General features: G+C 37.6%; 2 protein-coding genes across 10 annotated transcripts; one reads left to right on the top strand and one right to left on the bottom strand.

Moving 5' to 3' along the window:
- Positions 1 to 537: 537 nt before the first annotated feature.
- Positions 538 to 23,920, top strand: LOC114871196 (probable tRNA (uracil-O(2)-)-methyltransferase). 8 transcript variants are annotated; one of them, XR_006829870.1, is made up of 5 exons: positions 538 to 602; positions 708 to 1,788; positions 1,873 to 2,756; positions 21,472 to 21,745; positions 22,434 to 23,920. XR_006829870.1 is itself a non-coding variant. In XM_046287708.1 (4 exons), the coding sequence occupies exons 2-3, from the start codon at positions 850 to 852 to the stop codon at positions 2,752 to 2,754; spliced, it is 1,821 nt and encodes a 606-aa protein (XP_046143664.1). In that variant the 5' UTR covers positions 538 to 602; positions 708 to 849; the 3' UTR covers positions 2,755 to 2,756; positions 22,434 to 23,920. The 8 variants fall into 8 exon arrangements, 6 of the variants coding, with proteins under 6 accessions (XP_046143664.1, XP_046143662.1, XP_046143663.1 ...); XR_006829869.1 differs by having other exon boundaries at positions 1,873 to 2,784; XM_046287708.1 differs by lacking the exon at positions 21,472 to 21,745.
- Positions 2,789 to 12,225, bottom strand: LOC114871192 (zinc finger protein 236-like). Of its 2 annotated transcripts, XM_029176795.2 has the most exons (24): positions 10,433 to 12,225; positions 10,239 to 10,357; positions 9,869 to 10,153; positions 9,645 to 9,779; positions 9,411 to 9,575; positions 9,190 to 9,321; positions 8,972 to 9,115; positions 8,777 to 8,894; positions 8,521 to 8,663; positions 8,205 to 8,451; positions 8,038 to 8,116; positions 7,819 to 7,954; positions 7,595 to 7,734; positions 7,120 to 7,518; positions 6,820 to 7,054; positions 6,375 to 6,711; positions 6,182 to 6,297; positions 5,789 to 6,103; positions 5,423 to 5,697; positions 5,185 to 5,338; positions 4,957 to 5,069; positions 4,605 to 4,881; positions 4,266 to 4,545; positions 2,789 to 4,188 (listed from the first exon to the last, which is right to left on the bottom strand). In XM_029176795.2, exons 1-24 carry the CDS (start codon positions 10,533 to 10,535, stop codon positions 3,038 to 3,040), a joined length of 5,598 nt encoding a protein of 1,865 aa, XP_029032628.2. In that variant the 5' UTR covers positions 10,536 to 12,225; the 3' UTR covers positions 2,789 to 3,037. The 2 variants fall into 2 exon arrangements, with proteins under 2 accessions (XP_029032628.2, XP_029032627.2); XM_029176794.2 differs by having other exon boundaries at positions 7,595 to 7,954.
- Positions 23,921 to 24,688: the final 768 nt, after the last annotated feature.

The raw sequence follows: 24,688 nt of genomic DNA, 5'->3' as shown, positions 1-24,688 counted from the left end.
CCTGCCTGTCGTAAGAGGCGACTAAAAGGGGGATGTAAAGGAGCGAGTAAAGCAGTGCGATGTAAATGTAATGCCAAAGTGTAAGAAAGGAAATGTAACTGGCAAGACGAAAAATGTAATTCGAGGAAAGGAATAATGTAATGTGAAAAAGGCGCGTAGCCGCCTTCGGCAGGCCGTTTGTTCCTAGATCATGAAAGATCTTGTTCTGGTGATTTAATCGAGGATATAGTGCCAGTCCTGGTAGTTCCAAGTAATCGTCTCCAACATGGCCAGTATGAAATTAAAACACGCGGCTTTGAGTTCTCCAAAACAACTTTATAAGTTTTTGCTACGAGAATGTGAAAGACTGCCGAAAGATGCCCGACAATTTTATAAACATTCCGTTAAACAGGTATACAAGTTTTAAAACATTTAACGCTAATTGAAAATAATAAAATCGTGCAATTATCGGAAAATCTGGTTGATAATTTCACGATATTATTATTGACATTGACATCTTTCATTTATAGAGTTTTAAACAACACTTGATTGAGCCAGACAAGGAGCGAGTACGACAAATTATGGAAAAGGCAGTACACGACGCAGAATGGATCGTAAATAAGGTTACTTGTATATACATATATTTTGCATATATTTTTTATTTATACACACAAGATTATACGTATATATCTTTATATATTTTAACAGTTTGTTAACGTTTTTTTCAGTATACTAAAATGGAAGCAGAAAAAACGCTTGAAAAGTAACAGTTTTAATAAGGTAGTTACTTTCTCGTTAAGTAGACAAGTTACATAATTTATTTTTGATTTTTTTAGTCAAGAAAAAGTTTTGGAGTATTATACTTAAACAATGGATTTCACAACCATAGTAAGCCAAGAATCTGGAGCTAATGCTTCCCAGTTTTGTAAAGCAGTGAATATTTGGTTGCATAATCCTCAGATTGTGAACCGTAAAATTCTTGGTTCGAGCGAAATATTGGATATCGAAGTTAGTTGCGATATTTTGGAATTTTTTGAACGTATCGACGCTTTAGATATTTCAATGGTAACGACAGAAGATCAGAGAGACGATATCAATAGCGCAAAATTGTTAAACGTATTGCGTATCTCTGACGAAACGTCCAATACACAGCGTAACAGGAACATTCGATTATACGTGACAAAACAATTGCCACGTATGCCGCATATATTTTCTGCCGGTATCGAGTTTCTGCTGTTGGAAAAACAGAAAAATTCTATCATAAATATTCATAAACCTTTCGTTGCGGGCAAACGATCCCTTGGACCTAGAATGGCGTATATGATACAACAAGAAGCGGACAAGTTTACGTCCCTTGGTGTATACAAATTACAAAACGTTATACACGAACAATCGAGTATAGAATGGTTAGAGAAGAAGCTCTTTCCATGTATATTGAGATGGATGAGAAACGAATCGAGAACCGCGTCGACGCTGTCTTCGTTAAGTTTCGTATCGACTGAAAAATATGCCAGATTGTATTGTAAATTGAAAGAGAAGCACGGTATGAAATTAATAAGCAATTGGCCGGAAAATACAGATCCGCTGAAATTCGTTTACGAAGATATCGCTATAGCTGCCTATCTGCTGTTGCTCTGGGAGAAAGAGAGGACAGAGAAAGGAACGAGTGATTTACAATCGTTCCTCGATCTAGGATGTGGCAACGGTTTACTCGTGTATATTTTAATCAATGAGGGTTATCGCGGACGAGGGATCGATTTACGACGGAGGAAAATTTGGGATTTGTATCCGTCTGAAACACCATTGCAGGTGCATCGATTTATTTAACTCGTAATTAACACGAAAATTCCAACACCAAGAATATATGTATAACGATTGAATTTTGTTGCACAGGTTTCTACCGTGATTCCGTCCTCCACGACGGTGTACACAGGAGTCGATTGGATCATTGGAAATCATTCGGACGAATTGACACCATGGATCCCTGTAATCGCAGCGCGAAGTTCTGCCGACTGTCGTTTCTTTTTATTACCTTGTTGTCCGTACGAACTGAACGGCACCAAGTATCAGAGATGTTGCGCTTCGAAAAGTCAGTACTCGGAATACATTGAATATATTAAAAATCTAAGCAACGAATGTGGTTTCGAGACGCATCTCGACAAATTAAGAATCCCATCTACTAAACGTATCTGTTTGATCGGTTGGAAAAGAGTAGAGGAAGAGAGAAAAACGAGAGAAGATCGCATTCAACGAATAATAAGCGCAAAGACGACACTGACGCAAACTAAAAAGCAGAAAGAGGATGATGTTGGTGAATGGACGTGTGACTTTAAACCGAGAGAGACTGTAGAAAAAGTAAGAAACTGCACGCAATTAGATAAAACATTAATCAAGAATATTGTTGATATCGTTGCGAATCAGCTACTTTACAAAGGTCGTATCGTATCGGTGGATGAAACGCAGAGAAGAAGTTGGAACGCGGGTCGATGCCTGGAGTTATGCGAAATCGCAAATTCGATACCGAAAGAAACGATGCTACGTCTACGAAAAGAATGCGGTGGTTTGCAAACTTTACTGAAAAATCATAGTGATATTTTTTGCGTAGCAAAAGGAAAAGTTCAGTTTAGAATACCCGGAGCGGAACAGGAGAATGGCGGACGACCAAAGAAAAGAAACTTTTCGACGCCACGAAAGAAAACCAAGCCCTGTTGGTTTCATGAAAATCATCCGAACGGTTGTCCAACTAGTGAAACGAAATGCAACTATAAACATTGATGGTATGATCGGGTCAAAGTAAAAACAATGGTAATATGTCTTAAAAATTTTATTTTCACTATATATCATATAAACAGAGTAAACGTGTTCTATACATCAAACACGATGGATTATTTCGTTCGTTTTGTTCAGGATAACGCAAAACTAACGGTTGAACGTTGACTGTCGTAAAACACATTGGAAGAACGTAGAGTATATTGTGTACAGTATATCGGGTTTCGAGTAGTAGTTGGAATAAATTTCATTAATAAAACAAATCGATAGGAGGTGAAATTTGTACATCCTATTTAAGGAATTCAACGAACGGTATGTCATCTAAATTCAAAGTCTTTGTTTCAAGTACGCTGTCTTGAATTGATTTAGGTAGAAAATATTGACGGCCGCGCTTCAGTTTCTTCGCATTGATCGTATCCAACTGATGTACCCGTCTCACGTGTGTTCGCAAGTTGCCTTTTTGTGTAAAAGAATATTCGCAGTACGGACAGGCGTACGGACGATCCCCCGTGTGATGTTTCTGATGCATTTGTAAAGTAGATTTTTGAGCGAATGATTTTGTACACAAATCGCACTTGTACGGTCGATCACCCGTATGAATCCTTTTATGCCTTTCAACCTGATAAGGCTTCGTAAATGTTTTTCCACAAATGTCACACTCTTTTCTGGCCGAGTTTCCTTTGGTTAACGTTTTAGTTGTTGTCGATAAAGATTTATCAGCAAACACTTTCGACAATGGTTGCTCCATTTGCACCGTAGAAGTTGCAACCGTTAACAGACAGTTGTTAGATTTCTTTTGATGCGACGACGACGACGACGATGATGACGGTAATTGTGCTTTCATCATTTGCCCTGTATGAATATCTTCCTTGGCATGATCGTTGTTGCTGATACCGGATGAAATACAGAGGGTCGGTATACACACGGAATCGGACGTCATAGTCGAACGATTGTAGGACACGTTATTAACCGACGTCGATTGCGACAATAACGATTCCTCGGTTTGAATAGTCACCAGTCCGTTCGTTAAAAGAAAATGTAGATTAGTAACCAACTGCTGATTTCCTTCGTTCGCTGCCATTGTTGGATTATTGTTCGATACGATAGCCGCATCGGTATCGGTATCGGTATCAAAGTTGATTTGATCAGTTAAACAGGTTGCAGCTGTCTCGACGCTAATTGTTTCCAAGTGAGGATAATCCTTTGTCTGCGGCAATTGTTGCTGCTGTTGATCCAATTCGAAGCTACTCGTTTTCTCTATATTTCCACCAAGTTTTTCTAAATCAGCCGCTACTTCTGCTATGGCAGCAACTTTCAGATGTTTCTGTTTCCTCTTTGGACTCTCCTTATGTTCCCGCGCGTGTTTCAATAAATGTACTTTTCTGTGGCCCGAAGTCCGAAATCTCGAGTCGCATACAGGACATTTGAATGGCTTCGAACCTTGATATAATCGAAGAAAGAATATCGTAACAAATACTCTTACCTATTATTACAAATCGTTTATGCATATTACTCACCTGTATGTAACCGCATGTGAACCTTTAGACTGCCCTTGGTTGCAAACATACTGTTACAAACATGGCATCGGAACGTCTTCTTACCGGTATGAACTTTCGTATGCGAATCCAAAGTACATTTCACGGCAAAGCTTTTGCTGCAGAAATCGCACTTGTAAGGTCGTTCTCCTGTATGTGTACGCACGTGCCTTATAAGATCACTGGGCTTGCGAAAAGTTTTCGGACAAGACTTACACTTATTCGTGTATTCTTTTCGTTCCCTTCTCTCCCCTGAAACAGTCTAAAATATTACAGTTATTACTCCTCTGGTCATACTATCGAGAACTCTCCTTGACTTACTTCTATTTGATCCATCACTGCCTTTTCCGCCATTGTGTCCAACAGAACTTTTTCAGAGACAGCTGAGTCTGGATCTATCGCGATATCGTTTAAACACGGGTCGCCGTTATTCGTAACTGGTTGTAAATCTGACGAAACCGAAGTCTCTGTGACAATCTGCGAGTTCTCTGTTCCCGTAGACATTGCGTTCCAAATCGAGATTTCATGAATTTTGCTATGCGATCGCAACTGCGTTCTGCTACTGAAATATTTCTCACAAGACGAACACTTCCATGATCTAGAGAAAATATAATAATTGAATAGATCTAAAACGCACGAATGCGTTTAACAAAATATCTATATATTTACTTACTGCTTAACAACGTGTATCTTCGAATGTCTGTTCAGTCCACCGTTTGTGCAAAATCTTGAAGAGCACTCCGTACATTGATATTCCTTTGTTCCACGATGAGTCTTTAAATGTTCCTTAGATCAAACGAAACAGGGAAACGTGAAATATTTATGGACTTGATACGAATCGTATTAGGAACACGCCAGCCGAAATGGCAACGAGTAACAAGATAATTTAAATAGAGAATACCTTTAATCCGATTGCCGTAAATCCTTGTTGACTACACATATGGCATTGTAACAAAGATTCACCGTGTGATATTTTATTCGTACAGGAAGACATCGCGTTCACTTCTGATTGATTCTTTATCGTTTCTTGTTGTACCGATCCTCCGAACCCTTCTCTGCGCACACAAATGACACGTATCATTCTTTTACGTTTAGCGGTTACCACATGCTTGATACGCGGTAAGACGGAAAGAACTTACGTCAATAGCATCGGACTCATTACGCATTGTTTTCGAATATCATCTTCGTTCACTCCTTCCAATTCCGTCGTTGCATCTTCCTTTCTCGAAAGATTTTCTTGCGAAATGAACACTACCGTTTGAATACTAGTTTTTCCCGAATCATCTCTGTCCTGGGCATCCTCGGACGTTGTAACGGAAGTAGACAGCCGATGTTCTTTCGCAGTTCTAGGGAGTATACTTACCATACTCGTTGAATCGCTTGCAACCAATCCGATATCAATTTCAGTGTCCGACTGAAAGAACAAAAAACTCTTATTCGTCAAATTGTTTCTGCGATACATTTGCTTTTTATTACAGAGCATAATAATGATACTTTGATCTTACTTGCAACGCAATATGATCCATCTCGAATGAATCCAATTGCGATGAAAATACATGCTCTTCGGATGGTTCTACGTTGCTGTCATTCCCTTCGTCTTTTTTATCATTATTGTTATTGTTACTGGTATTATCATTGTCAGTGTTTTCGTACATAACGTTCAGCACCGTTTGTTGCTCTTCCTCTATGCCTTTTGCACCTTCAAAATCATTCGGGTTCGCGTTGTTTGAATGTCTCGAATGACTATTTTCAAGATTAATGTTCATTCCGATGTTAAAAAACTGCTGGTTCAATGTTTCCTCTATTTCTCGTATACTCTCCTATAAATAGAAATTAGATTTTCAGCATTTCAAGCAACAAGGTTGGATGATTTACATTATTCGTGTAGATAGGTGTACCGGTGTAAGTGCTTGATCACCGGAATAAACGGGGGGCAATGTAACCGAACCAGTTTCATCAGCGTGTAACATTTGTGTATTTTCAAGATTCGCCATTACCGTTTCCGATATGTTGTCTAAAACAAAAATGGTAAAGGTGTAAGTTGAAATAAGAATCGTAAGATTCTTGAAAATAAGTTAATTCGAAACGTACGATTAATAAACGTCGAAGCGTCGCAATTTCCTGATAAAACTGGTCTCGTCTTCTCCTGCTCCGGGAAAGTTTGTGAAAAATCGGTACCGAGTTGTGGCTGAAACGATATTTCAACCGCGCCAAGACGAGAAAACGACGTAAGATTGTCGGAAAACGTAGAAACGGCCGTTGTAATGATAGCAGAAGTGGCAGCGACGGTGGTGACGACATTTGTACTGGTAGCGTTCGAAACAGAGGGCGAACAGCTCGATTCGAGAGCTCTCATTTCTTTGGAATCTTCTCGAAAAATCTGCTCCGTCGATTGTTCCTGCATTTGAAGTTTCTGTTGCTCCAATTGCTACAAACGAATAGAAGAAATAATTGAACGTTCATATGCAATAGTAATCTGCAGTGGTCGCGTCGTGTCCATTTTTTAATATTCAGTAGATATACTATATTATCATACCCGTTGTGCCAATTCGTGTTTATGGATTTTCATGTGCTTCCGACAATTGACGTAAGTCTTGAAAGTCTTGTGACAGTACGGACACATGAATGGTCTTTTGTTACTGTGAGTAACTAAATGCCTTTTCATGCTGCTTTGCGTAGAAAATTTCGCATCGCATATGGGACAACCGTACGGTCTCCAATCTTCGTGCGTGTGTAAATGTGATTTTAACACGCTGTTCGATGTGAATCTCCTGAAAGGAAAGGACATAAAATATTTATTCCGAATATTTATTCTAACGCGGTAAGGAAACTCTACCTGTCGCATTTGGTGCATTCGTAAGGACGTTCACCGGTGTGCCGACGGTGATGTTGCTTCAAGTGACTGATTTTTCTGAATGCCGCTTGGCAGACCAAACATTTGTGCGGTCTAGCTGGATCGGTAGACGCATCGTAAGCACGTTTTTCCTTTGATGCTACTTGCGCGACGCAAATTTTATTCCCCGTGTCACTGATTACCAAGGGTTCTTGTAACACTACTTGCTGTGCTAGGCTCTCCGCTTCGGGTGATAACTTTGACTTATTCTTAGCTTGAACTTTCGACTGATTGACAGACGACTGACAGACACCGCTGATACTTTCTCTGGTGTGCGCACCACTGTTCTTATCATCGTCGACAATTGTTTTATTACAATTCTTTTTAGATTTTCCATGCAATCTGTGATTAAAATACATTTATCTTCGTGATTAACGATTCAATATAATCTGGAGAAAAATGTAACGCAAAGGCTCACCTGGTATGGCCAACTAAACTTCCGTGACACGCAAATGTTTTATCACAAGAATCGCAAGCATATCTTTTCGTACCAGAATGAGTTCGTTCGTGTGCGATCATGGTAGACTTCAAAGCGAACGAACGATAACAATGCGTGCACTGAAAGTGTAGAAAAAGTGTCAATTCCTTTACAACAGGAAGGCATATAGAAGAAATTAATCTTTTTCCCTGACAATCGCATACCTTGAAAGGTTTCTCCTGCGTGTGCACACGAAGATGACGTATCAAATCTGACGACTTTTTAAACTCCTTATGACAAAAGGTACACGCGTACCACCTTATGTTCCCTACGCATCGCTGTTTTATGGTTAAATATTTTCTACATATAAAACAAGGAAAATACTGTACATATGAGATGCAAGTTACAAGATACAAGTTTCTTAAAAATATGAAACAAATTACCTAGTGCCACCGTCGGGCGCTCGATCCAATAACGTTACAAAATTAGTACGCGCCCCAAGCTTTTTCGTTTCCGTCGTACCTTTGACAAATAAACTTCGTAAACAGGACAGTACTAATTAAAGATAATTTCCTCACGTATTCTTGTAATGTTCAATTGCATCGTATACCTTCGTTCAGGGTTTTATTTTTACTAGGGAGACCACTATTTTTCAGTGCTTCTTGTAATATGTCCTTTTTCATAGTTCCTTCCGACAACAAATTCGCTTTGCTATTTGACGATTTTTCAATTTCTTCTGTGTTCGCTTCCAAAGACGCCAACTGTGTTATAACACTGTCCACGGTCGCACGTATGTCGGATTCCATGATATCGGCCGGATGAGTGTCACTAGTAGCATCAGCAACAGTGGTTCCTTCCTAAAAATTCCATACGGTTTGTTTCAATCGTTTTATTATTGCATTTTACAATAATCGAAGAATTTATACCTCGTCTATATCGGCATGCATGCGTTTCATATGGCCGTTCAAACTTCCAAGCTTTTTAAATATGCACGAACAATAGTTACATCCATATATTGGCTCTCCCTCTGGCACATTGTGGACTCTCATTATATGAGCGTTCAAATTACCTGTGGTGACACGTTGTACAGATTTGTTTAGAAAAAGAAAAAAAAGAAAACGAATCGAAGATTATACGAGTTCTTGATGAAAATGAAACGAGTAAGCGCAATTATAAAAGTACCTTTCTGACTGAATTTCGCGTTACAAAGTTCGCAAGCATGAGGCCGAATACCATTGTGCTGCCACGTATGAATCTGCAGCGAACTTTTTTGTGTAAATGCACGACTGCACACGGTACACTACAAAATTGAAGGAAAATCAAATTGAACGTCGATCGACGAGCATCATCAATCGTACAACATTAACGTGAACTCACTTTGAAAGGTTTTTCACCGGTATGCACTCTGATATGGCGCATTAATTGACTCGGTTTCTGGAAAGACTTTAAGCATATCGTACATTTATATACCGTTTTATGTTTCGTTCCTTTTTTCGTCTGTTTTGCCACTTTAGTCTGCAACTAAATAGGGGGAAAAAGACAAATGATAAAACAAATGAAAATAAATTTTAAGACGTGCAACCCCCGATACATACCCTGTAATGTTCACGAATATGAAGCCTGTACAAAGCCGGTTGACTAAATTGTTTATTGCATAGCTTACACTTTCGCGCCTCTTCCGTCGCCCACTTTTCTCCGTGAAGTTTCAAATGTGCATCCAATTGAGCCTGTGAATTACAAGCAACAAACGTGTTGTTATTTTCTACTTCACACAACTGTTTCTCTCATTCACTCATCGCTAAAAGGGGAAACCTACTTTAGTTGAAAAAGCGTCTTCGCATTCTGTACAGAACAAATTTTCCTCTTTCTCGTGTAGCAGCATATGAGATTTTAAACTAGCCATTCTTGTAAATTTTTTCCCACATTCTGGGCACTTTGGTTCGCCCGTATTATGAGTCGCCATATGAAGAGTAAAATTGGTCTAGCACAAAGATATCAAGTATTAAGAAACGATAATTGAACAAAGAATTAAAAAATCGTTATCAATTACCGGTACATTGAACGATGCAGAACATTTTGGACACCGATGTGGTTTCTCTTCCGCATGATTTTCCATGTGTTTCCGATATAAAGTCCGTTTGACAAATTCTTGATGGCATATGTCGCATCTTAAACATTCTGTACCCTATTATATTTGAAGGTCATGCAAATAGTTACAATTATAATTGTACATGGAATAATGTGTTGATAGTAAAAGATAAGCAGCGAAATTACTTGTAAGGAAACTGTTGCAGTTTTCTTAGGTCTTCCAGGGCTACTTCTTTTGACACCGTCGTTTACTGACTTTTGCACAGAGCTTTCATCCTGTTTGTTAATTGTTGTTAAATCATTTTGCAAAGGAGATCGGTATTCCCAACTAGTTTCTGTCTTGCACTTTGCTTCCATGGACATTTGTGACTTTAATCTGTCGTTAGTAGCAGTACCAGGTTCAACATTTTCTGTAGGCTGTTGTAGATCTGTCCCATCAACGATATCTTCTATATTCAGTTGAAAAATAGGCTGAAATAATCATACCTCTTAGGGAAAAAGTTTTCTTTGGAAACAAATAAAAGGACGATGGCATAGAATAATCCTAGACACCTACAGAGTGCAGTATAAAGTTTTCATTAAAGTTTTTTACATCAACCAACGAAGTAGGTGAACCGTTTTGACCGATGAGCGTAACTGGAGTTGCAACGATTTCCATCATACCATCTTTATGTTCTGTAAATGTTGTAGTAACGTGTACAAATCAATCTCCAAATGTCTTCTGATCATTTCGTTGAGAAAATAACTGACCTGTCACTGCCAAAAGCGTTCGACCATCCTCGGTGGTAACAAGATTAATCGGTATAGCCTCAACGTGAGGTGATTCTGTGATTATATTATGCCGCGTCAACATCTTTCTTTAATTTCAGAGTACTTGTGCGATTAACGAAGAAAATAATTCTTCGTACAAGTATTTATATTATAAATAGGTACAGTGATATTCCACTGGAAAGAACGATGATAATATTCCGATGCACTAACTATGTTTACGAATACCTTTCATCAATTTCAATTGTCTAAAAATTATTTCGGACAATTCAAATATTTGAAATTGTTCGTAACGATGCATAATTCACTTTTCTTTCTTCTTTATTTTACGAAAGATTAAAAAAGACTTAACCTATCGTGGAATAAGAGGTTAATTTCACTGAAAGGCGTCATCGAATTATAATGAGTCGGTAAAGAAAATGCTAGAAATAGGAGAAATTACATTGCATGTAGTTTAGGAAGAACGACATTTTGTTCTACCGCCGGTAAAGTCATTCATTTGAAAGTAGCCCCTGGAAATTGTGTATCAGGGAAATGAGTTTACACGAGAGGGCCGGGAAGCAGGGAAAGCCTATGGAAAGGGGCATCGCCATTTTTCCGGGAGAAACCTAACATATTCGAGACTGTAGAAAAAAAAAACGGGTTGATGGAGGTCAATGTCTTTGCATCGTTCAAAGGCGTCAATGTGACTGATGGATGCATCTCCGATGCGCATTCAAGTTCCGAACTAAAAGTTTTGCAGCAGTACTGCAGTATTTTTACCCTTGACAACTCGTCGTGTAATCGTGGTAAATGTTCGTGCGCACTCGACGTGAAATCGTTACACCACCCTAAACTCTGCACGAACTTCATGGCATTGAAAATTCGGATTCTATTTATGAACAGTGGTTCTCAAAACAAACATCACAAAGAAAGAATATTTTCTTTAATTTCACATAAAAATTTTATTTGTAAAAACAGTATATTCAAATAACATCTCGTTATGCGAATGTAACAGGTGCTGCCACCTTTTGCAAAAAAATTTAGCAATCTATCAGAACGTATTCCACAAAAAATTTGAACATAAAAATGATAATACATCTGAAATGCATAAAAGTAATAATTACGCATGCTATTAATTGTTTTTTCTTTTAATTCAGTAGTCATATCTTCGAATTATCAATGATATTAACAGGCAATAATAATTTAATGAAAATAAAAAGACAGTGTACTTAATCGTAAAAACAATGAAACTATGTATGTAAATCTGATTCGGAAACAAGTATATCTGTTCGCGTACTATTCCAATCTAGAGTTACGTTATTATTTAAGAAGCACTTATTTTTAGTGAACCTTAATCATAGTCACGGTAATTCTGGCACAATTTTTCAGTGTGATTCTATTATCATACCTCGACAAACATTGAGACTATCATAATGATCACTTGCCAGTCGTTTTCACGAGCAACGATAACGAGACATTTACGCCTATTTTACAACATTGATAAATAATTAACTAGCTCGAAATAGATACTGGTTATTTCTTAGATAAGTATATCGTCGTTGTAATAGAAAACCAGCTATATTATAGCCGCGAAAGCTAAAAATAGAATTTCGCCACATTTTTACAGTGAGCGCCAAAAACACTATTTTAAAATTCAACTGAGCGATATTTTAAAATACAAATGGTTCCTTGATGGATCCTAGATGAACCCCGTTCACTGTTTGCACGAAATTCAATTATTTTTAAATGTTATTCGTTTCTTTCCTTGTTCTAATTTTAGCCATTTTTTTTTTTTTTTTTTTTTTTTTTTTTTTTACATAACAGTATTATTCTTTTCTTGTCTAGAGTCTTTAAGACAACAATACTGATTAGGTTTTTCCCTTTTTGTTATTGCCTGTTGGTACCACGATCAGAATTGCAATGGTATGGCAGTTATTACGTTACATGATGGAAAAAAAACGCACGCTGCAGTTTTTTTTTCTCCCCACTTATCAACGCCGAACGATTCGTATCTGTCTAAGTTTTCACCTTCCGAGCACGCTTCCAATTAAGTATTCTTCTGCGTGTCCAATTATATAAAGGAAAGAAAAATGTTGTTACGTGCAGAATACAAATAAATTATTTTATTCTAAGCACAAAAGCTTCGTGTTCTGAAAAAGGAAAGCACTGTATACTTTGCAATGCTTTATATTACAGTATAACGTTCGATTATCCGAACATGGATCAGCCGAGTAAATACTGGAGTCTAAATAGAATTAATTCGGATAATCGAGGTTCTACTGTACTACTTACCGTTACACTGTTATAATAATACAGTAACAACGAGAAATTAGTTTATAAAGATAGTACTATTCCGTAACCTCCGTCTATATTCGATAGTTAATCGTCGTTTCTAATTCGAAGCAACGGAAATGATCAGTTCCTTTGAACGGTAATTATCGCGTGAACAACGCGAGACACGAAGGTGTTTCATTTTCGAAAATCAGTTTAACAACGTCGAATGAGAATTCATCCGTGAGTCGAGCTCTATTTCGCGTTGAAGAGACGCGACGTACCACGAAGTGCTCTCTTGTTAACGATTTACTCGATGCTGGTAGGCACAATGCGCGTGTAATGAAGTAACAAAGAGAGAGAGACAGAGAGAGAAGGAAAAAAGAAAAATCGTAATCTTGAAAGCGGGTCGGATCTCGAAACTTCACCGACCTAGTGATATTAAAAACCCGTCTCGCGTTGCTATCGATCATTGATGTGCACGGCTGCTAATTCAAAAACGTTTTGGAAATCATTTCGGTCATGCATTATTCATCCTCCATTTGCATACAGTTTTTGGGGCCAGAGATACTTCCGTTTAATTGATAGGCTTCAGTCGAAAAAGGAATTTCACTCTATAGGTACTTTTAGCTCTGTGTACGAATACCTATGTAATTATAACGAAGGCGATGATTTCTATCATCTTTTTTCAATATGACGTGTACCTACTGTTTGATAAAACTTGCAAATTCTGTTCCTTTGAATCAGCTACGTATCAGCTTTACCATGCTTCGTTTCACCGAAGCGGATGTACAAACATCCTCGTTAGCTTATCTGTTTTTGACAAATAGCTTGAACCAAAACGTAACCAAGTAAACGAGATAATGTACCAAGAATTATTGTCTCTGCGCTTCCGATGAAAAATAATTTCCTGTGCTACGCGTGTTCAAATTTATATTCATAAACGGCGCGGCCCAGACAGGGGGTGTTTTAATTTCAGATCGCTTCCGCCCCTAATACCGGCGATGAACTTTTCAACTTAGACTTCAACTTCTTCTTCTTCTTCTTCTTCTTCTTCTTCTTCTTCCTCTTCGCGTAAAAACGGTGTTTGACCTTTAATGAAACAGCCGTGGAGAAATTTAATGAATTTCGTCGGCTAATATTTGGTTCAATATGCGCTCGTTATGATAGAAATTCAGAGAAACAAGGTGGAACTTTTCACAAGTTCCTCGAACGCCTCCGAATGACGCATTGTTCTTCCTGTTCAGATTTCGCATGTAGGTATTCAGGGACAGAGAACTAGGAACCTTGCTCAGAGAGAGGAGTATAACCTTGTTTCATTGTTCATTTTGAAGATAAACCTTCTAAACGAATACCCGGAAACTTATTAAGAATATGATAAAAAAGAATAATATATTTTTAAAGGTTCCACACCTCGTGGACCCACAATCTCAAACACTTCAGATACTTGATTTATTTAGATAGTTGTTATTACCTGGAATGCTTAGGTACTCGGCTGAAGCGCTCAAACACTCGGCTACTTAAGTACCTGGTACCTGAGCATTCAAGCACATCACTGTAGAGTACTTGGGTACCTCAAAATAGGTACGGTTGCGTAAAATTTAGGTATCCCTTAGTTAAGAAGGACAGGTGATTCTAGGTAAGGATTCTTTCAATTGGTGGAAGACTCCTCCCCTCCATTAATTCTTAACCAAATGAAGTCCACGAATCAAGTACCTACCTTTGTAGCATTGTAAACATGAAAAATGAATTATTCAACTGTAGTAGTACGTATTATTTATGACACTTGCTTAGTAACAACTCTTATGACAGAAGAATTCGCACGCACGTGTTCGCCAACATCACTTAAAGGGGTCTTCTGAATAACCCTCGGATGCTGGCCGTTCGTAAATTACACTAACGTTTTCTTTAAATATCATTCCCTGGCCTTGAGATAAATCTAGGGGACAGCAGGTTTTGTGGGAGTTACGTAATTTGCCAAAATGAATGAACGTGACTTGCATGATATTTTTAAATAATTCCCTGCGACCTCATTTGCGGAAGATAGAAGGGAAATGACGAGCACACTAAGGTGTTCGCATCGTAAATTACAAATATCTTGAACGATTTTTTATGAACCGCGATACAGTTTCATCGTTTCTTCTATCCGTCGATAAAATCGTGTAGGGATGAACCGACCAGTGGATCGGAAAGAAACAATAAATTAGTTTGAAAATAAATTGATAATACGTGCAAGGTTCTTGAATTTGTCCGCATATTACTTTCGATAAAATCGTCACGTCAGATAACGTAGATACATTTCTTCGTTTTCTAATGAGCATAATCATAAATAAAAAGCTGTCAATTTGAAAGCGGAAATATGATCTACCGATTGCAAGCACATCACTACGTATGTATACCATATGTATACACATGTGTCGTGTAACGTGATATTGTGAAAAATTTACAGAAACTGTTTTCTTTTGGCAATGAAAAAAGTAACTGTGTGCCCAACAAATACTAACAGTCGTGCATTTTCTGTAGAAGACCAGGGGTCGAATGGGATATCGCGTTCAAATCAATCCGCCTTCCGTCGCGTCGTGTCGCGTCGTGTCGTGTCGTGTTATTTTGTTTCGCGTATCCGTGACAGCTGGCAGGAAAATAAATAAAATAAAATACATCTATTTGCATAGGTTAACATTTAAAAAATATCATTTTACCAACGAGGAAGAACCGAAACAGGAATCACCGATTCCACGTAACGGTCCGTTCCTTTCACTTGACCTTTTTAAATACAAATATGTCTATCGAACACTGGTTTTTCCTTTAAAACAAAACTTAGCTCATTATTGTGACAGACATTTGACGTCAGTCTTCAGAAAGATGCAAATGATAGTATGAAAAAGAATGAAAGACATAAGTAAGGGGAAGGAGAATTACATATGTACATACCACGAAGTAAGGGAAGAAAGCGACGATGGTAAAACAGTGTTGGATTCGCGCGGGCAAAAATAAGGGAAGAGTCTCTAGTAAGTACTTAATGCCACGAGAATACGATACGTTTTCGATGCCGAAGAGAAAATACAAGATATAATGGTTTCCATTCAGGTACTTTAATAAACATGTACAGTTGAACGTATTTCTGTTGAACGTATTATTATTATTATTATTATTATTATTATTATTATTTGATGATGTATATATCACCTTTTGAACACGGGCGGACTCCAGCGTCATTTCACATTATGACCGAGCAAACACAGTGAAATGATACGATCTTGAATTCGAACCCGCTTAATACGCATCGAATTAAATTATTATAAACTATAATTGGCAATGTTTCGCGTGACACAACAAGTTACAAACAAGTATACATAGGTATGTAACCGTTTGTGTTTCTTTAATCCCATCCCTCCGCAATGAAATAAAAATCGCGCGACCGTTTAGCAGCGTGTCGAAGATTTAGAATAAGATCGTGGACAAAAAAAAAGAAAAACTTCCATTTGAATGTGCGGTTAGTTGCAGAAAAAAAATTTGCGTTGAATTTTGACGGACGTCCGTGTTGGTAAAACAGTACTCTACAATTTAATTCCTTTCTTTTTTATTTATTTATTTAGGCATGCGCGAATTTTTTGTGTGTTATTTCAATTTGACAGCGACAGGATAGATGCAGCTTTAAAATGATGCTGCTTGAAGACACTTTCGATAGGTTTAGAAAAATGATGCGAGACACATAGATTGTCCATTTTCTTATAGCGTATAGTCACGTGTGTACAAAACCGGAGGTGCTTGAACAGTCATCGAAAAGCAACGCGAAGCGATAAATTCGTTTATAAATAATTCGCTGATGCCTAAGTCACTGATGCGAACGCACACGGAGCGCAGAAGCGTCCGTTTTACGTTACACATCTAAGAAATATCACGCATACGTGCACAGGCGGCGATCATACACGCGTTGAGCACACTCTCTCACACATACACGCACAACTTCCTTGTACGTTCACGTTTCAGGCTCCCACCAGCTCTCACCAACAAACGGTAGATATACACATATTGCTATCAAATATTACAGACTATCGATTATTCTCGACAGAGTGTACAACATTCGATCGTTTCAATGCTTTATTTGGCAGTAAAGAAATTAAGGAATTAATCTCGCGGAATTACACACCTCTAATAGCAACGCAATGCTATATCTATCTCTATGTATACATAGACTCGTTATTTTACAGCGCTACGGAAGAAGTACGTTTGGAAATCAAGAGAGGACCGACTGGACGTTGAAACTCTGTTACGTTTATGTAGTACAATAGAAAAGAAAAGAAAAGAAAGGAACATTCGTGAATACTTATTATTAGTTTTGCACGATTTCCTCGCTAGGATGAGATCGACGTGTCTATGTACACCCGTGAACAGAAATTACAATGATCGTTGATTCGATAAAGCGTAAAACCTACAAATAAGTAACAAGTGTCTTCTATTTTTTATCGCTCCTTCGTTCTTTAACACAGCAGCAGCAGCAGCAGCAGCAGCAGCAAAACGTTCACGTTTGAATTTTCTTTCTTTCGTTGTGTATGTACATTTCGAGTCGATTGGCATGAGAGAAGAAAACTTTGTTATATTATTTTTCATAACATCTGTAATTTAGCAGCTATTTCAAACAGGAGACAGATTTATAAACACCCTGTATATATTCCCTTTCGATATTAATGGTCACGGTTCGGCGGTTCTTCTCTTCTTTTAACACGTTCGCTACGTTCGAATACGTTTGAAAGATGTGCGTTTTCATTTAAAAATAGAAATTCGCAGTTGAAAGTAGTATGCGTGTAAGTACGTGTGTACTGTTCCTACGATAATAGCCGCTATATCTGAAACTATCTTAAGTAATAAATAACGCCACTCGAAGCAGAGCAAATTACCATTAAAAGTGAAAAATTACGATAAGACTAATGTCGATATGTACTATATACGAGCACGCGGTGGCTCGTATATCGCAGCGAAAGTGTTAATCAACGTAAAGGCGAACCGTCTCGCTAGTGTAGCTTCGAACGAAACCGCCCTTTAGTGACGTACCATTCTCTCTAGAATTGCATTCTATTCATTCCCGTGTTCTTACAACCTGTAACGTGCCATTTTCTCGTCGCAACCCATCTAACAAAAAGAACGTATCCAAGCATATATCACTCTCGAAAGAAAAGAAAAGAAAAGAAAAGAGAAACAGGTTACTTCGTTTTATTACAATCCGAAACGTATCACAGTATTAAAAGGAACTGAAAATAGTTTTTAGTTTTGGAATAATGAACACTTGTGTTGTGTTGTGTTGTGTTTACGTCAAAGATAATCTAAAAACGCATAGCATCTTAACGGAATGATCCGATAGAAAGGCTTGTTTTACGATTACTCATCGTTTAGTTTCGTTAATCTATCGAACCTTTACGGCACAAATTCAACGGTTGCCGTCTAAATTCGTAGAACGAAATCAAGCCAAGATTCGAAAGGATGCAAAAATGCGGATCGTCCATTCGACGAATCGATGACTCACTCATCCATCGACTGGGGCTTCGAGAAATACCGAATCCATATTCATGAGACCTCTTTTTTGTTCACTCTCCAGCTGGCTCCAAAACAGCCGGTAAACTTGTCGCGTTCTAGACCTTTAGTTGCGCGCAAGCCTGCGCACACGCATGCGCAAATGCGCAAATACAAAGTAACGCGCAGCCCGATAGTAAAAAATAATGGTACAACCGGCGAAATTCAAGGGAGAACGTAGAAACTACATTATCGCACCGTGTGCAACGATGTCTATGATTACACCCATGCTTAGAGAAGTCTTTCAACGTGAACGTTTAACGAGACTGGACGCCCACACGCGTAATAACACGATTTGAAATCCTCTTAACTTGGCTTACTGGCAATGGCGGTAATAAGATCGAATCGAGAAAATTCGTATGCGATTGCGATTGCGATTGCGATTGCGATTGCGATTGCGATTGCGCGCAAGTCAGTGATTTATTTAATAGGAGAAGCAGGTTTTTCGAGTCGGTCAGATCAAAAAATGTGGATATTTGTTTTCGTTTTAATATCTTCAGAATTGCTTTCGTTGCAGTTCCCCAGTGCGAACAAAGTGCATCGAAATAATGCCGGAAGTACAATGGATTCGGTACACTCGTCGGTTTCACGCAGTCGGAACTGTTGTAATCAGATTCTTTAACGTGTGTTCAGTAGGCTGCTCGTGAATTCGAACGTAAAAACAATGCATAAAAAGATAAAGAAAAAACGTAGACGCAGGAAACGTGTGAAGCGTTTAAATCCCAATCGACTCGGATGTGTTCAATTACAAACTGGGTCTGAATTGTTCGCAGTCGATAACTGCGTAGGCATCGCCGACGAATCGTTCCCTTGTACATATTGAACCTTTAAATCTCGCCAGGCCACGTCATTCGATTTCGTGGAAGATGGAATTTGTTCACGGGATGGTAGGAATAACTTAGAATCTGAATAAAATGACTAGTAGGCTATAACGAGTCCGTATCTAAGTATGTACCGGGTGGCGCCAAAAGAAACGTTCATATACGTAAGTAGGTATACTTTATGTTACTTTAAAAGCATAAAATCTAATAAATAATTAACACATTTACCGTAACATATACGTACGTTAAAAGAATTATATTGACTTGAGTAAAAGCAACGGTAAGTCTTTGATGTTTTTCACTCTTACACGTGTCTTATCTATATAATATTATTCAATTATATTCATGATATCCAGATGTAGGTAGTACACGTATAAATAAAAATGAAAATTATCCTAATATTTCTGAACGTTTCGAAACGAACTTCTCTCCTAGTTTCTCTGTTTGTTACGTTTATTGCCAGCAGCATCGTTATCAGGAGCACCACCTCCTTATTCCTTCGCACCACCGGGTACAGAACAAAACGGATTTAGAGCTTTTGTAAATGTAGATCCATTGGACACGGCTACGCGCAGCGATGACATACATATGTATATTACATAAGGCGCGGAAATTCTATCTAAGCGGATCACAGTTACTTCCGCTTGGCCACCTTTTGAATCTCCCTTAAGTATAACCTCCCCTAACCCTCCATCGCACACTTACAAACTACTGGTCGATTTTTTAATCAGATTTTCCGCGAAACGCGAGGAGCACAGACAAAGCAAAAAACAGGCCCCGAATTTATCGGTGTCCTATCGAATCGACAAATGAATCTTACTTAATACGTTCGATTTATATGTAGGACAGTTCTTACTTAAATAACTAGGTATTAGTTGATTAATCGTTTACAAAACACCGTTTTTGTATTTCTAATTACACTCGTGGATAGTCCCTTGGTCTGCTGCCTCAGTTCTTTTATAACGATTTTTTTACTTATTTTATATGATACCTATAATATGTTTACAAATAGAAATTTTTTCTTCAAAAGGCAATTATGTACCTATCTTTGTTTCATTTTTAGAATTTATGCAGCAATCCAAGCGATTATCAAGAACGCAAACAGCAAAAATATCATCGATAATCGTAGAAAGAAGTTATAGCGCAAAGATCTTCCGAAGATTATAATCGAGATAATCGTTCTTTAATCGAAATAAAAAAAAAAATTTCCATATCACTGATAATACCTGATACTGGTTCGTGTTGTGATGCAAATCGAACGACTTCGAATAGTTCTAGATCCTCCTTGATTATGGCTAATTAATTACGTGAAAAATACTAATAAAAAAAGAAAAACGAATGTTAGTCCTCTCTTTCCTTAATGCCGTACACTTTAGTGCGCGCGTACCATACGACAAGTTCAGTAACATTTAACACATTTAACATTTAACAGTTGATTAAGCAGTGAATACATATAGAGACTTATTTTAAATTTCTGCTACCTTTTAATTTGATATATTTATACTTTGAAAAATGTAAATCAAGTACAATTAAGAATTTGATCCGAAAAAAGGAAGTGATTCGACTTACAATTAGATTAGAGATGAATTTACGTGCACGTTTCGTTTTGCAACGTATCATTTCCGCATGCTCGACGATTTTTTTTATCCGTTACGCGATTATCTGTGCTAGTGTCAAAAGAAACTGAAGTGGAATAAAAAGAAAGCATAAGCAAAGAGTTTCAATTGCAACGAGTCGAAACAAAAACGTTAGAATAAAAACGGAATTGCGATATCAACGAAGGGTACGCGTTCGAGTTTACTGATAGCAATGTTTCAAGGATCAATGCTCGTCAGTGCTACATCAATGTCGGAATGAGTCATACGACGTGAACGAATTGTAATAGTACGATTACCATTGAAGCCTCGCGAGTAAATTCTAGTTACATACATATTGCGGCTCGCAATCGCGTTGAGATCGCACGCACCGCACGGTACGTTGTCCTCTAGCAACGGGATCGAAAGACTGTTTCCAGTTAATATGTATCAACAAACGGATGTCCGGTTCAAGGCTACCTTTTAAATGCACCGTCATATAACACTTTCATTTGCAGGCAAAATTTCCCAGGAGTGTTTCCCTTAGACTTTAATAAGCTTTTGCATATTAATACATTCGTGCAAGGCGCCTAAGGAAGAAAAGAGCGCTCGAGAGTTTTCGGCGAGTCTCGGGGAAGATCGTCAAAGATCGTGAAACATCGTGATAGGACATCTTCAAAAATGTCAAATGTATTCATTTAATGAAACAATTATATTATTTCAGACTTTAGAAAATTTCAACGTTAAATTATTAACACGTAAAAGTTAATACTGTAAAAATTTCTTAATTTTAATTCTTCCATAGGTTTTCGAATATTAAGGGAAAGAAACAACGTTCATTCAGGTGTTCGTCCGATACTTTATACGTTCTATACACCAAACGACAATGCTTATTACTCGAACGAACAAGGTAAGCTCGAGGACGGTATTCAATTATGTAATGATAGTAAACGAGACTCGAGGTTTGATTCGTTCTTACGTGTATGTATGTACGTACGGATTGATCGTATATACCGTGGACGTTTGCGTGAGCACGTAATCGTATGCGGACAGATATGACCGATACGCAGCCGATATATGTAAGTACGTAAGTACGTATGTACGTATGTACGTATGTACGTATGTACGTATGTACGTATATGTATGTCTTTTTTATTTCGTACCTTATGGAATCATTTTGTTTCCAAGAAATAAGAGATAAAAGACATTTCTTTAGAAAATGTTTCGTGGACTCATCTTTACGATAGTCATCGCTTACACTTTACTCGATGATTAAATTCGTTTTATCTACTTTCCTTTTGAAGAATTCGTTCCGAGACAGTCACGTCATGAGTCAGGTTATTATGTATCATATTAAATCCTTAATCTAAAACACGTCACCAATAAGATCGATTAATAGCGTAAAACGTTTCTTGAGAAAAAGGAAAGTTTATTGAATATTTTACGTAACTGCTATTTACATACACTTATACGAATGCTACATACCGCACAATGCAGTTCAGTATATGTAATATAAACATTGTCGCGCATACGCCCATAAATCGAATTTCCGATATCGCTTTATTACCTTTAGATTTGGTTTACATGGAACACGCGAGGCGTTCTCATCCGTGGGAATCAAATTTCCGATTGTTTTATTAACTCCTATATATCGACGTTATTAACATTCAGTCCGATAAAAAAATCTCTTCTCTTGTTTCTTTTCTGACCTATTTATTTATCAATTATCACCACCTTTTCTAATATGTATTTTTCTTTCATTTTCAGAGTAGAAGATCTGAGGGAAACGAAACGAAGCGAAGAGCTGGAACAGGATTTGAACCTACGACCTTTGCCATTATAACCAAGCCCTCTATGAAACTTTGGTACGTACCTAAATACCTATCAATGGAATTTTATTTTTTCTCTACTTCCTCATTGTAATATCTCTTACTTTCTGAGAGAAAACATTTTCAAATATCGCAAATAGGATTCAAAAGCCTAATTCTTTCCCTCGTTATGAAGGAGTTACTAGAAAAAATTTTCACTAAACAAAGAAAGGGATAGATATTATATTTATAAGTAATAAAAAGTAAACGCGACAGAAAACGGGGCGATGTTACGTAAGGAAACGCAATATGTAAACCGTGTATCGATAGATCGACATTAGCTATCGCGTTTGGTAACGTTCGATTCACGTGGAAACGGAAACCGATACAAATTTGATAAATGGATTAAATTTATCATTGGATCATTGTTATCGCTCGAAATGTTTAATCGAACTCACAAATCACTGTAAAAAGAAAACTCACTGCAAATTTGTACGATTAATCATTGTACGTTCATTTTCTCGAAGGTGATTCTAGAAATACAATTTTTATTTTTCCTTTCATTTAAATCTGCAAACTTGGCTAGCTAGTGAAATACACCGGATTTACTATCTGTTTTATAGTAAATTTTAATCGCATCTAAAAACACGCCACGACAATTTCAAAGAGCGTCCTTTGAGCGTCGCAAAGCAATCTTTCCGAGATTTCTCGATATTGTCCTGGTTAAACGTTTTCCTTCCTCTCATTGAAACGTTCTTAATCTTTCCGCTTTATTTTTAGAACCTCTAAGAACTGCACTTCACTCGATAATTTCCTTGCTCTATTTCTGAACTGTTTTTCCCTTTCATTTTCTTCCCATTCAATTATCATTCGCCAAGATAATTTATTATTTTAACCTATGACTTTACACGTATATGTAAGTATGTATTTAAAAACCTCTTTCCTTGTTTACACTTTCACGAGGGTAGAGATTTCCAGTAACGAACAATAAAAATAAATTTTCGCGCGCTTTCTACCGCAGGTTCTCGATCAATTCGATGTATCGATCGCACGTGACTCGAAAATGTCGTGCGACCAATGAAAATCAAGAGAATCGCGAACGGCATAAATAATGGCGGCGTCGCGGCGTGATAGCAGTTCTTTCGATGAATCAGGACGAATCATCGGGTAGACAAGCAATATTCCGTCTTTTATCGCGAAATATACTCTATAAAAAACGAGTATTCACGGTCCAATCCATGGGGAAAAAGTTCAACCATTGCAATTGCTCCATCAATCGACGTGAGAATGAATTACACTCGATGTAGGTATTGAGCAGAATTCGTGTAAGTAGAAATCGTAATATATTTAAATAGAAAAAAAAAAGTTCTACAAAAAATATATATATGTATTCGAAAAAATTTGACATTATGCATGACTCCTAAGATTAAAAAATACATATTTATATACATGTTTATATGTATAATGGAACTTTCGATTGGAATGCAAGCCCTAAAATCGTTACAGACAAATGCGGTAAAACATAAAAAATTGCTCGATGTAATTGTCGCTTAATTAAACGTGTTTTCTATTTGTTGAAATCCGATGTGCGATAGTGGTTTAAGCAGTTATCGGCCACATTGTAGCGGTATACGATAGTATAAATATCACAATTAATTGACCACTTGACTGATGAAAGAAAGTGTCAGGGTTCAAAAGCTTTAGATTCACTTTTGTCGTTAAGCGTCTCCGCTTAACGCTTGGCTCGTTGTACAAAAAACTTGCACAATCTGCAATTTCTCACCGAGCCTGATAACGTTTCTCGCGATGCCAGATAGGCTTCTATCTACGTATCAACGCAAATTCGAAAAAATAGCTACCCTTTAAATGTCTTCTAACCATCGTAAAGCTTTGTGAACTCTCTAACAATATATCTTTCAAGTAACTTGTTCGTCAGGATAAACTAATCTCGTATCGTATAAAACAAAGTAAAAAATTAATATAAACCCGCCTTACGGAGCGTCATTATTAGGTATGCTCGATACCGCGCTAACCTTCAACTCTTCGTTCTCATAACCTCTGGCTATACGTTCAATTATAAAAAGGTATTAATATTGCTGAAGTTAATTAGCAAACTTGAAAGTTGAAAAAAAAAAAAAGAATGATTGATACTTCCATGTTACTGGTACGAACAATAACGACGATGTTTACCACACGAGAGGTTAGCTTCAGAGT

This window comes from Osmia bicornis, chromosome 11, assembly GCF_907164935.1.
Source record: "Osmia bicornis bicornis chromosome 11, iOsmBic2.1, whole genome shotgun sequence".
Classification (NCBI taxonomy): domain Eukaryota; kingdom Metazoa; phylum Arthropoda; class Insecta; order Hymenoptera; family Megachilidae; genus Osmia; species Osmia bicornis.
Note: the sequence above shows the minus strand (reverse complement) of the source record. Positions and strands in the feature narration are given on the sequence as shown.